At 38.3% G+C, this 13,640-nt stretch overlaps 1 protein-coding gene across 2 annotated transcripts in view; it reads right to left on the bottom strand.

Moving 5' to 3' along the window:
* GLS (glutaminase) overlaps positions 1–13,213 on the bottom strand; it is a 94,728-nt gene extending 81,515 nt beyond the window's left edge. For both annotated transcript variants that reach the window (XM_044669691.1, XM_044669692.1), the window contains exon 1: positions 12,849–13,213. In XM_044669691.1, the coding sequence (XP_044525626.1) occupies positions 12,849–13,213 (365 nt within the window). The remainder of the gene's footprint in view (positions 1–12,848) is intronic.
* Positions 13,214–13,640: the final 427 nt, after the last annotated feature.

Here is a 13,640-nt window from a genome sequence, read left to right on the forward strand (position 1 = left end):
GAAGGGAAGATACCGATGTAAGGCGTGGCCAAAAAAATTTTTTCTTTTTTCATGGAGAAAGTGAAATTTATGAGAGGGCCTAAAAGGACAGGTGGCTTTTGGAATGGCTAATGGAGTATTACAAACTTGTTGACTGGATATGACAGAATAAATATTCAAAAAGCATTTATTAAGAGGCTAACACATGCAGACTTTACCAGGTGGTAGGAGATATAACAATAACTAGGATACATAATGCCCTCTTCTCAGAAAGGTTAGTCACCAATGTGACACAGATGACCTTGAAATATGTATCAGCAGACAAGATAAGACTTCAATACTAACTTACCTTCAGAAATCACTTCTCTCTGAAAGTTAGTGTTCTCTTTAAAACAGATTAATATTTCTTGCCTTGTCTCCTTTGTGAAGCAGCTTTGAGGTTCAAATGAGAGAATGCAAACCAAATACACACATACCTTTTATCCCTAAAGATGAGTATCAATCATTAAATTACTCCCTCCACCAGAGTTTTTCTGATACTTATCTTAATATAGATGTGATCTAGGGTTCTCAAGGTTTATGTTAGGGGAGATTTAAGTTAAGGAAATCTACTAGGCTGGAATCACTTGGAAAACAGACCAGGTCAAGAACTTTTTATCTTTCAGCCAAAGAGTTACCTAGTGTGAAAAGGTCTATCACAAGGTTATTTGGTGACATTAATCTACAGAATGAACAATTTTTTTTTGTCATCAGGTAGCTTCAATATTACTGGCCACATTTTATAATCCTATATCAATATTTCATTATAATGAAGAAGTTGCCTGGGATCATGAAGTCTATGGAATAATGGAACATAACAACATGCTCTGCCAGGTTCAACTAGATTGGGAGTCTGGCAATGGAGTATAGAGTCAGCTTCACTAAGTAAAGACAAGTTCATCGCCAGAGGGTTGGCCACGAAGTAATACATTTTTTGATTGTAGCAACTCAAGAATCATTGTCACTTAAGAGTTTAAGTTTGTATATTATACTTTGATCCTTAACATGGTCAATTAAGCACCTATATTGTCACGTGTAATGAACCTGCTCTCAAAGAGTTTACGACCTGTACATAGAGACAGGCAATGGAGTGCCATGTATGAGAAACAGCCAAAAGGCCAATTTGCCCATGTGTAATGAAGTTGGAAAGGTAAAAAGAGGCCAAGTAATGAAAAGCTTTAAATACTTAAGAGAGCAGTTCAAATGTGACACTCCTGGTGATAGGAAACCCAATGGAGTTTACTGACTGAGAGGAAGAGAGACAGTCACACCTGAGCTTTAGAAAAATCACTTTGCTTACTGTACAAAAGAGGGATTAGCAAGAGGAGAAAGATTTGAAACAGGAAGAGAACTGAGGAGGCTAATGAAATAGTCCAGGCCTGAATTAGACCATATTATTGTGAATGTAGAGAAGAGGACATCTGTAGAAAAGTTGTAAAGGAAGAAAGAATTAGGTTTGGTGAGTGATTAGATAATTGGGGTGAGATTGTGAACCTGGATGAGAAAAGGACAGTGATGACACAATGGACAAGGACAGTGAAAGGTAAGGTGTAAGTCTGGAGATGGACAGCAGAGGCCAAGATTACCTTACCTTAAGTTTTCCTATAACAGGTATAACTGAATAGTACCTCACATTCAGAGCTAGGTTAAAAGATGGAATTTGAGAAATGTCTGGCTTTAATTTTTTCAGTAACATATTTCGCAAGAGCCTCAACTGAGAAGGTAGGAGAAAGGGGTATTAAAGAAGGCCTTAACAAAGAAGAGAAAGATTGAGACTGCCCCTCTAATAATGTGTGGAAAAAAGAAAGATTGAAGAATGTATAGAATATAATACAATACTTGCTGAATTAATGTCATAACATAGACAACAGCAGCAACAAGCATTAAGTGCCCAGTATGCTCTTGCTACTGGGAGTGAATATAAACACAAAACTGAAAACAGTCCCTGACCTCAAGGAGATTACATGAAAGGAAAAAGAAGGAACAACTAGTTACCAGCATATACCATAAAACAGGCCATTCAAAAGGGCAAACCACGTACCTTTAATTAAGATCCCCACACCCACCACAATACATGCTGATCATCTTTTCAACTATCTTTCCCACTTAAATACTGTTCCTCCCCACTGCCTTCTGATCTCAAGACCATCCATTTTGTTCTGGCAGCAACAATCAAATTAATATAACAAATATGCAACAGTCCATCCCAATGACTTTTTGTTTAAAGCAAAATTTTAAACCCTTCCTGATCCCTACTCCAAGTTTAAAATTTTAAGACACCGAGAACTGGGACTATCTTGCCTTTTATCTTAGTCTTTAAGCTTAGTAAAGTGCCTACACTTCATTATAAATGCCTAATAGTCACTTTTTTTTTTTTAAACCCTTGTACTTCAGTGTATTGTCTCATAGGTGGAGGAGTGGTAAGGGTGGGCAATGGGGGTCAAGTGACTTGCCCAGGGTCACACAGCTGGGAAGTGGCTGAGGCCAGGTTTGAACCTAGGACCTCCCGTCTCTAGGCCTGACTCTCACTCCACTGAGCTACCCAGCTGCCCCCCTAATAGTCACTTTTTTATACATTCATTCATTCATATATATTATGTATTCATGTATGTACCACCTCCCATCACAACTAACAAGACAAATTTGGCTCATATAAAGCAGCAACATCTTTAGATTAAGAGTTCTAACACTTTTAACAGAACCCCAAAGCAAATGAAGAATACCATTAGTTCTGCCCAGTAAGTGAATCTTTAATATCTTGTTGCAGCTTATGGTATTGAAAAATGGTGCATAACTTTTTATTATGAATTCTACTGTATAAATCAAGTACCTATCCTGGCATCCCTATTTAAACTCAGTCTTGTACATTTACAGATTTATTTAGTGATATGTAATCCCCTTCATTGGCTGGCCAAAGAAGAAAAATGAGGTGGAAAAGGACCAAGTAACTTGTCCAAAGTTGCACAGTAATTAGTAGTAGGATGGACTAGAACTTAGGTCTCTCATCTCCCACAGTATTTCTAATGGAAACTATCTAGTCCAAAGAGCTGGACTTTCCCATAAAAATTATCACAATATATTTTGGGAGAACTCTCCCTGTTATCCTTTTCCAGAGAGAAAGTGAGAGAGGCAATAAGATCTGATTCCTTAGTTGCTCTGCTCTGTGGCCTGGCTTTCCAAGCCCACCAGCTTCTTCTTCTCCCCGTAGCATTATTCTAGTTTATCTCATCTGTAAAGTTAATTTAAGGAACTCTTGTCTCCTCTAACACTCCGTGAATTTATCGAAACAATCGCACTCTGGATTTTAGAGAATTTCATATCCTGCCAGGTCAGGCAAGCAACAAGACTCTTTATTAGGCCTTACTATCAGGCTTTAACTGGAGCTGGATCTTTCAAGTTTAAATATAGTATTAATAGCTTGTCTCTGATTTGAAATGAATTGTCTAATGAAGAGCTTCAATTCCCCGAAAAGCAGTCTCTTTCCCTGAAACCTACTGCCTCTTTTGATTCTAACTAGTTATTGATCAATGTCTCAGCAATCAGGGGAACTTTTAAAAAAGCTTTTGCCAGAAGATGGAATTTTACAGCTAAGACTTTAAGGGAGTCAGGGGAAACCAGAAGGTAAAGATTAAGGAGAAAGAAAATTCCAGCCTAGAGAACAGCCAGTGAAAATACAAGGAGTCAGGAGATGGGGTACCTTGCTCAAGGAACAGCAAAGAATACATTATCACTGAGTTGTGAGTATATAGAATGGAGTAGGGTATGAAAAGACTGCAAAGTAAAGAAACAGCCAAGCTATCAAGGGGTTGAAATGACATGATTTATAGTTGATCCTAAAGGTAATAGGTAGCCATTGTTGTCAATTGAATAGGGATATATTCAGTCCTGTATTTTAGGAAGATCACTTTGATAGCTATATAGAAGATAAAGTAGGGAGGCCAATTAATAATAATAATAGCTAACATTAATATAGGGCTTACAGTGTGCCAGGCATTGTGCTAAACACTTCACAATTATTACCTCATTAGACACTCATGACAACCCTAGGAGATAGGTATTTTTATTAAAGGATTCCTGTTTAGGTTCAGGGTAGACTAGATAGCCTCTGCAGTCTTTTTTCCCAACTCTGAGATTCTACAAATAGTGTCTTTTTTAATACAAACTTATTTTTTATTTTTATATATACAATTATATATACACAAACTTACACATATATATGTATATAAAATAGATACAAATTTATTTTTAATACAAATTTATAAAAATAACAAAATGTCTATTATTCTTACTTTAATAACATATAAAATTATCTTTTATAAGTTAACTATTTTTGTTCTTTTACCATTACTTACTGGTATATTTATATGCTATGCATCACAGCCAATGAACGTCAACTCTAAAAATTTAGATTATGCCTGTTTATACTTCTGCTGTCAATCCGATGGATTATTTATTGACCACCTAAGAAGATGTTAAAACAAATATATTGAGTCCAACATGCTGATAAATCCTGATTATGTCCCTCAACTTTTTGTTAACAAGAATAATTGCTGGTCATAAAAAACAATAACAATCTCTTTTCATCTTCTAAGACTCCCTAGTGAGTCACCAGTTAAATAAATGAATAAAATGTGAACTGAAACAATAGTAACAGCTACTTGCTGGTAGTAGATGAATCTCAGCCTTATCTAGACCTTAGACTGCATCTGTGCTATTATATAATGTTATAGAGAATGCTATAGATGCCAGTCTCATTTTTAGGAACATCTACTTAAAAACAAAATGAGAAAAACTTCAAATTAGTCATTTAAGAATTTTTTCCATTAACTAAAAAGGCTGCAATTGAAAATGAGATGCCCTATAATTTTAATTCAATTATATCAGCAAGTACATGAAAGAAACAGATTAGTACTAAATGGCACCAGGCTATTGGCAGTTTCTTTTATGTATAAAATTGGGAAGTTAAGACTAGCTGATTTGTAAGGTACATTCTGGCTCCAAAAATTTTATTATTTTAGAATTTAAGGCTTCTACCTAAGTTCTATTCTAATGTCTCATCTTAGCACGAGAGTGAAAATAGATTTTTGAAGTCTGTAACAGTGAAGTATTGACTCCATCAAGATTTACAGTAGGCCAGAAAAGTTCTAAATACAAGCCTAAAGGGGCTATGTCAGTTAAGTGGTCTAGTGGATAGAGCACTAGATCTGGAGTCAGGAAGACGTGAGTTTAAATCCTACCTTATACACTTAGCTGTGTGACCCAGGACATATTTAACCTCTGCCTCAGTTTCCTTATCTATAAAATGAGGATAATAATAGCACATCAGAGTTGTCATGTTTTAAGAGCACTTTGAAAAACCTTAAACTTAAAGAGCACTTTGAAAATCTTTAAGCATTCTGCTGTTATGATGCCACAAAAAGGATTAAGAACCCTTGTTCTAACCCAGCAATGGGCCAGATGTGGCCCTCTGAAATGTTCTATCTGGCTGCTGGACATTAATTCCTAATCTGATGAATTCAATGAGTAGGATGCAATACAATGAAACTTCGAAAGATGCATTAGAAACAGACTGACGAATGAGCATTTCCTTTCCTTTGGCCCCCCTCTTTAAAGTTTGCCCATCCCAAATGTCATTTTGCAGATGAGAAAACTAAGGGTTTTGGAAGGTAAGTGCTTTGGTCAAGGTCACAGAGGTAAGTAAGTAACCGGGTTGGGATTTTAATCCAGGTCACCTGACTCCAAATCCCTGTACTCTCTTTTATTCAAAGTCGCCATAAATAAAATCTCCTCTCTTTTTTAGTAATTTGTCTCCCTGAAGCACTACCATAAGGCTAAATATGTTTGCTCACTTACATGAAAAATTATTAAATCAAAAAGGTTTTTTTGAGAATTGTCTGTTCTCACTGAGATTTTTTTTTAATTTTAAATCAAAAAGTTCTGATGCCTAAATGAGTTAAGTTCCAGCTACCTACAAAACTGACTCACATTGGACAGAAGATCTCATTCCCAAATCACATCAAAGCAATTATTATAACTATCCACAATTTAGTACTTTTGGAGTAATAATAAAGCTAACTTGCTTCAGATTTAATTAATACTAGGGAATTAATTACACTGGTGGCTTTTCAAGAGGATCATTTAAAAATCTATCTTATAAGCTTATGCTACAAGTAAGTCAAATACAAACATACCTTGAAAACTATCCATTTTAATTTAACATACAATATTATTTGGTTTAAAACTGATGTTTTAATTTTTAAATATATTTGCCTCTTTAAATACATCTAGTAAATGATAATAAACATTAATTACCAAATAATCTCTGTTGGATAGGCTTTGATGGGTATTCATAGCATGGCAAATGCCTTAAAATTTATGCTTCTAAATTTTACAGAGTCATAAAGTTAGCTAAATGTTGTTTTTGAACATTCACAATTAAACAACAGACAACACTGGATTCCATGACAAAACTTTTCCAGCAGCTCCATTACCCTATGTTAATTGCTATACTCTCACTTGGAAACTTTTCAATACTACTTAAGTCTTTTGTCCTGGCAATACTACTTAAATTTTTTAGTATTATCAGTTACATTTGCTATCTCTTAAGTATTGCACATATCAGAAAGTCAGTCAGGAGCTGAATTAGTATAATCCAGAAATCACAGGCAATTATACAGTCTTATAATAATTTGGTGCGACTAACTCTTTTTAAAAAAAGGCAAATTCTAACTTTAGGAATTATTTTCTGTTTCTATGATTTCTTTAACTTTAACTGGCAATGTCCTTGTAAAAATCTTCATTTAAATAGCTTTCAAATGAACTCATAAACAACTGAAAATGACTATGAATAATTTGAACAAATTTCACTAGTTAGCTAATTCACGCTATTTCCAGGCACAAAAGTAGTATTTTTTAAGCAAGCATGCATACTAAATATAAACTTTAAATAATAAAAAGTTGAATTTAAGAAATATTCTTAAAATGAAGTCATTTTATCAAATGCAGTAATTGAAGAGGTCATTAATCAGAAGAGAAAAATATAAAACATTAAATTTTTCAAACAATCTTGAAAAACTGGGTAGATTACACAAAATATCTTTGTAAATTTTTTTTTTAAGGTTAGCCACCAAAATCAATGGGTCGTTATTGAAAGATTCCAAAAAACATATACTTCACTTACCAACTCTTATCTCATCACCATGAACCTAATTCAATGCTGATTGGGTTGTAATAACATGGAAAGAACAATTATACATTTAGAAACATTATTTAATTTCAATTTGCAATACAATTCCCAATATCCTAAGATTTTGTGGGTTCCCCCCCCCACTGGACTTCCTATTTTATTAAAACTACAAAAACCACAATTTAAAGCTACCTAAACACATTTCAGCTTGGAGTATTTAAAGAATAAACAATGTTCTTTATTAAGCTAAACAACTTCTTGAATAGCTATTTTATAGGCCACTAAATAATAATCTTACTCCAACTTTTTATGGTATGTAAATCTAAAACAGTCATTTTTCCATTGTGATCCACAGGAAAATAATTTCATCCAAAAAAGTTTTTTGCCAAGGACCCTTCACCAAGAAGAGAACATATGCATTGAGGCTGGCATAGTCTTTTATATCTCTAAAACCAGAACAAAGATTTAGGATCTAATAAACACAGTTCCTAAAACCCTAGGAAGACCAATCCTCAAAATTTTCTTCCTTCTCTCAAGTTTTAGCATCCTCAGGGAATGAAACCAGAAAATGTATCAATGAAATAACTAGGATTTAGCACACCTCAGAGTAGGCTCACAACCTAGGGTCCCCACTACCACCAGTGATGAAGTCACCAGCAGAAAATCACAGCAATGGAGTAGAATTATGGAGTGCTATTTCATAATAATATTTTGTATGCCTGGAGTCAAACCAATCTTGTCTTATTCAACTGTATTCTTCTATCAATAAATAGTAATATTAAGAGAGTCATTTTCAGACTGGTTTTGAAATAATAATATCAATTAGGGATATCAATCAATTAAACATTAATGTTCTGCTTTTCTATTTAAAAAAGCATAATTAAGAGCTATACGAGTCAACTTTTTTTAAACCCTTAACTTCTGTGTATTGGTTCATAGGTGGAAGAGTGGTAAGGGTGGGCAATGGGGGTCAAGTGACTTGCCCAGGGTCACACAGCTGGGAAGTGGCTGAGGCCGGGTTTGAACCTAGAACCTCCCATCTCTAGGCCTGACTCTCAATCCATTGAGCTACCCAGCTTCCCCCTACAAGTCAACTTTTAAAGTTAGCACATCTTTATTTTTCAATGCCAAAAACATAATCACTGATTGCAATTCAGTGGATTTTAGAAAGTGTATAGACACCAATTGCATCCATGTGTACTTAAAGAAAAAAGTATGAAACAGATTTTAGTATAATTGAAATGAAAATAATTAGCATTCCCTATTTTGTGTATATGTTTTTGACTACTAATAAAATTTTTTCTAATGCTTCCTCATAACTCCAGGTTCCTGCCAGCTATGTTAGCAAAGCAGAAGTTCTGGGGAGATCCTTCCCCTAAAGCTGAAAAGATTCCAACCACTGACCAGTGACAGGCTATACCCTATTTATTGTCCAAAGACTGACTTGCTAAGTTCAGAGAAGCCAGGAGTACCCTATAGCAAGTCTTTACTATGGTAATAATTCTTAGGGAAAGTGGTCACCTCTAAAATATCCAATCTGTGCTTTACATATGATGGTTACCACCTTGATTTTACATTTGACTCAAAATAGTGCTAAATGAAAAACGAACCAACTTAAACCATCACACTACTGAGTGCATCACAGTGCAAGCATTAATGCAAGAATAGGATGTATGAAAATAGTTGGAATAGTCGGAGTCATTTTTCAAGGTTAGCCCTACTTATAGCATACTGTAATAATTCAAAGGCTTATAAATGTAGATCTAGAAGGGACCTTAAAGTCATTTAGTTCAATCCTCTACTTTACAAAGATGAAGACACTGAGGCCTAGAGATCAAACAAGGGCAAAGTAGTAAAGCCAGGATTTGAACTTGGGCTCCTTGCCTAAATCAGTCTTTTCACAGCACCAACAACCTGTGGTAACATCAACTTAAATATTTCAAAATGTAAATAATTGTTTTAAAAAATCTAGAGATCACAATATATTAGCAGAGAATTCTCTATGGATTTAAGCACTTGCTGTGAGGCAAGCATTTTGCTAGGAATACTAAAAAGAAATAACTGCAGAAAGCTAAGATGATAAAAGATACAATAAAAGCAACAATCAGGACCAGACAGACGATGGTCCTCACATGATGTACAAGGCCACAAGTTAAATGGTCTGAGTTCCCATCTCAGCTCTACTAATTACCCTATACAGGTGACCTCAAATGACTCAGATCTTAGACAAGACATCTCCTCTATCTCTCTGGATCTCAGTTTCTTATCTATATAAAAGAGGTTGGACTAAATTTATCTCTAAGGCACCTCCCAGGTCCTAAAGGTCCTACAAGGTTTATTAATTCTTCAGTCCCATGTTGCTGTTCTCTTGTTTCTCTTAAGTCTTTGTTCCTTTACTCCAGCTTCTCAAAACAACAAAAGGCAAATATTCATTCCTAAAAAAAGGTCAAGTCTATCTTTCTAAGTTTATTCAAGGTACCTCAGTTTTAAAAGCAAACATCTGGTACTTAAGTTGAGAGTAAATAGGGCTATCAGTGAAAAAGAAATCAGTGCATTCAAAAATAGCCAATGATAAATTTGAGATTTTTATTATTAATTCCAGGCATAGAAAAAAAAAAAAAAAGCTCCTGGTAATGTATAAAGAGAAGATGGGAATCACTTTTTTTAGACAAAGATTGACTTTGTCAATATGGCAAGAACATCAATGGGCCCTAAGGCTGATTTTCTCAACTTTCCTCTTTGTAATGACAAGTATTAATTAGTTCCACCTTCTCTGGAGCTATCCAAGGACTAGCCTGAAAGTAATCTGTCCTTTTCACTTACATATCCCTCAAGTGTGGTTATCTCCTCACCCTCTCTTCATCTGCTTCTAGCTATCTGATACATTCTGGCATCTTTTCCTCCAAAGATGCAGCAACAGAGCTTTGGGAAGCTGTCTCATTCAGCTGAACATAATTACAGAAGGAAATCTTAGCTTATTTTGAACAAAATATCATTATTTTCTTTTTATTTCTCCTTGTATTTTGAATAGCTGATGTTGAATTCCTAGTTTTAATAGCATTTTTCAAATTCTACTCTAGATCACAGAACTGAAGGTGACTATTCTTTTCGACCCATTATCAGAAAAGAGAATGATTATTTTAATAAGGCACATTTTATTTTATAAATGCACTCTTCTATCAGAAACGATAAAGGTAAAATGCCTTTTTGATTTTTCTGATAAATTAAGAGTTAACAGATTGTTATCTATTTGGAAAAGAAAATATTAAATTTCTAACCATATTTCATAAATTCAAGTCAAAGGAGTCCATTAGGGATTCTTCCTATCCAAGCAAGGAACTCTTTTCTCTCCCCAATGACAGGCAAGGTCAGGGAGGGATGCAGGTAGGGGAAAGGCAAGAGGTCAGAAGGAAAAGATCAATATCAAAAAAGAACAACCAAATGAAAAGGGTTTGGGGAATTGGATAATTTTAACTGACCTACACATTAGATTGACACTGATTTAGAGCTTATTAAATACATATGGGGGGATACTGCACGCATTTATATATCATTGGGGGGGAGAAAAGATTGTGTATTAAGATCCCCATCTTGTGGCTCTTTTGGACACTACCATCAAATATTGAAAAGTGTTGCATTTTTGCAACTAGTTATATATGATAATTATCTTACTGGTTCCCTAGTCTTGTTTTCATCTTGAGGTATTAATATTCTATGTTTAGGAAAAATGTATGCTTTCAGGTGTGTTGTTATTGATCAGCTGCCTCAAAAAAAATAGTAAATCACCCAAATTATAAAATACTACATAGCATAGTTCTCCAAAGTATATTACCATTCGACTTTTGGTTTTGTACATACACACCTTTGCTCTGAGACTGGCAGAGAACAAAGGTACTCATAATACAGAACTGTACAACTTTTACAAAAGAGCTGAAATGTTTTTCATTCTGAGAAAAAAAATTACACAAGAGTATTGAATACTGGGAATACTCAGAGGTATTTGAAATGGCTTCAGGAGTTACCAATGTTAACTACCAGAAGTAGCAAACAGGTGACTACTATAAAAGCCAAGTTTCCTGTTGTACTACTCTCAATTATGAGTGAAGATGGTTAAGAAAAGCAAAAGTAGGGGGCCCCTGGGTAGCTCAGGGGATTGAGAGCCAGGTCTAGAGATGGGAGGTCCTGGGTTCAAATCAAGCCAGGCACTTCCCAGCTGTGTGATCCTGGGCAAGTCACTTAACCCCCATTGCCTAGCCCTTACCACTATTCTGTCTTAGAACTACAAGGTAAGGGTTTAAAAAAAAAAAAAAAAAGAAAAAAGTAGGAGTGGCAGATATCCACACTGAGTGGTGAAGTAACAGATAATGCAGAGGAGAATCTGTCTCATTCACAAATCGTTTTTTAAGAGCCCATTCTACATTTTGTCTATTTAGATTTTACAAGCACTTATTAGGTTTCACACATTAAATATGCAAAATTCATACCACTAGCAAAATGTTCATATAAGTGAAGAAAAGTACAACAAACTAAACGTAATGCATGTTTTAATTAAAAATCCTATTAACATATGCCACCTTAAGTGAAGATTTCTTTTCATCAGGTTAACCAGTGTTATTTCTTATTTCCGTTTGGCTCTTTTGACTGCTTCCTAAGAGATATCAGCACATCCTACAGAATACATCGGGGGCAATCCAAGGCTGCTTCCGAGTGGAAGCCACAGTGTTATGCCATCCTCTGAGGGTCTACAGGACTCTTCCTCATAGTCTGGTTTCCTTTACATTGTTTCAAGTGTCCCCACAGGTTCTGCACCTAAGTAAAGGAGACTCCTCATACTATAATTATTTCGAAATATAAGGCTTCCAGAGGTATGTGGTAGCAAGGGCAAAGGGAAGGAGAGGGAGACAGAGATCAACATAAGAGAGAAAAGGAGAAAAGGAGAGGGAGGAAAGATAGTGGGGAGATAAGAAAGTGAGGAGAGAAAAGGAGAGAGAAGGGAGAGGAAAAAGGGAGGGAAGAGAGAGGAGTGGTAAAAGAGAATGGGGGAGGGGAAGGAGGAGGAGCGAGGAGAAAAGGGAAGACGAGAAGCAAAGGGAGAAAGGGAAACGACCTCTTTAAAAGGTGTGACAAATCAAGAAAATATGGGCTGTGAGGCTGGCTCTAGCATCACCCCCCCCCACCCCCCCCCATGTCACTGGAGAAAGTTCACGTGGATATCATCCTAGTAGTGGCGTCGGGTAGCAGGACCCACTGGGGGAAAGGGTGGGGGAGGGGAGGGAGCCCTGGGGCAGATCCCTGCTCCGCACGCGAGCAGCGTGGCCAGCCCGGGCCACGTCCTCCCGCCTCTCCCCCCATTAGCTCCCTGGGGGCTCAGGCTCCTGGATGGGCCCACGGACATCACGCCCGGAAGAAGAGGGGAGGGGAAAGGAGTGAGTGCACGCGGCCACCAGGCTGCTGAAGTTGCGGGCGGGGCCCGGGCCTAATCACATGGCGCACTTAGCTCTGCGCTGAGCCAGCCAAGCCGGCATCTCCCCCTCCTCCCTCCCTCGCCTCCTGGATCTCCATCCCGGCCCCGGCCACTCCCCAGCCCGAGCCCAGGAGAAGGGAGAGGCCTCCATCTCCTCCTCCTGGAGAGGAAGCGACTCACTTTTCTCCCCCAGCCAGCTCCTTCCCTTCGCTGTTGCCATAGGCGTTGGCCTCGCTGGGGCCGTCCTTAGGAGGGGTCGACTGCGGCTGTTGCGATGCCTCGGGCTTGGCGCTCCCCTTGCCCAGGTTCTGCAGGATCTCCGAATGCGAGTTCGACAGCCCACGGGCTAGGGGGGGCTCAAGACGGCGGGCACCTCCACCCCGCCAAGGAAACAGCTCCCGGGCAGTAACGGCAGCCCGGCCCCCGGCTCGGGGGCGCCGGCACAAGGTGGTGAGAGGCTGTCCCCGTCTCAGAGCCGCCCCGGCGGCTGGCGGATGCAGCAGCAGCAGCTCCCGCAGCATCGCGGAGCCTCGGAGCCGCATCATGCCGGCCACTAAGCTTCGCTCACCCCCGCGCTACCCGCCCCCACCCAAGGCTTCCTTCTCCCGGCGCCGACTCGACAAGGCAAGGTGCGCCGGGTGAGCGGTTCCTCAGGAAGGCTCTCGGGCCGCGGCGGGAACAGAAGGATTATGGGCTCCGGGGCTAGGGTGGCGATGGATGAGATCCTAGTCAGTGACCGCAGCGGCTGCCGGTACTGCTGCTGCTACCACCTCGGGAACCGCTTCTCCGGCCGCCGAGAGATCAGTACTGAGACCTAAGCAAAGGGGAGGGCCAGACACATTCTGCTCTCGCCCACCCAGAGGCGGGAAGCTGGAGACGGCCCGCCCGCCACGCCAATTATTATTGGCTCGAAAGATAGGCTTCTCTTCTGATTGGCGAATGCAACAGTCAAATTTCTCTATGCCGGGTGCG

This window comes from Gracilinanus agilis, chromosome 3 (genome assembly GCF_016433145.1).
Source record: "Gracilinanus agilis isolate LMUSP501 chromosome 3, AgileGrace, whole genome shotgun sequence".
Classification (NCBI taxonomy): Eukaryota; Metazoa; Chordata; class Mammalia; order Didelphimorphia; family Didelphidae; genus Gracilinanus; species Gracilinanus agilis.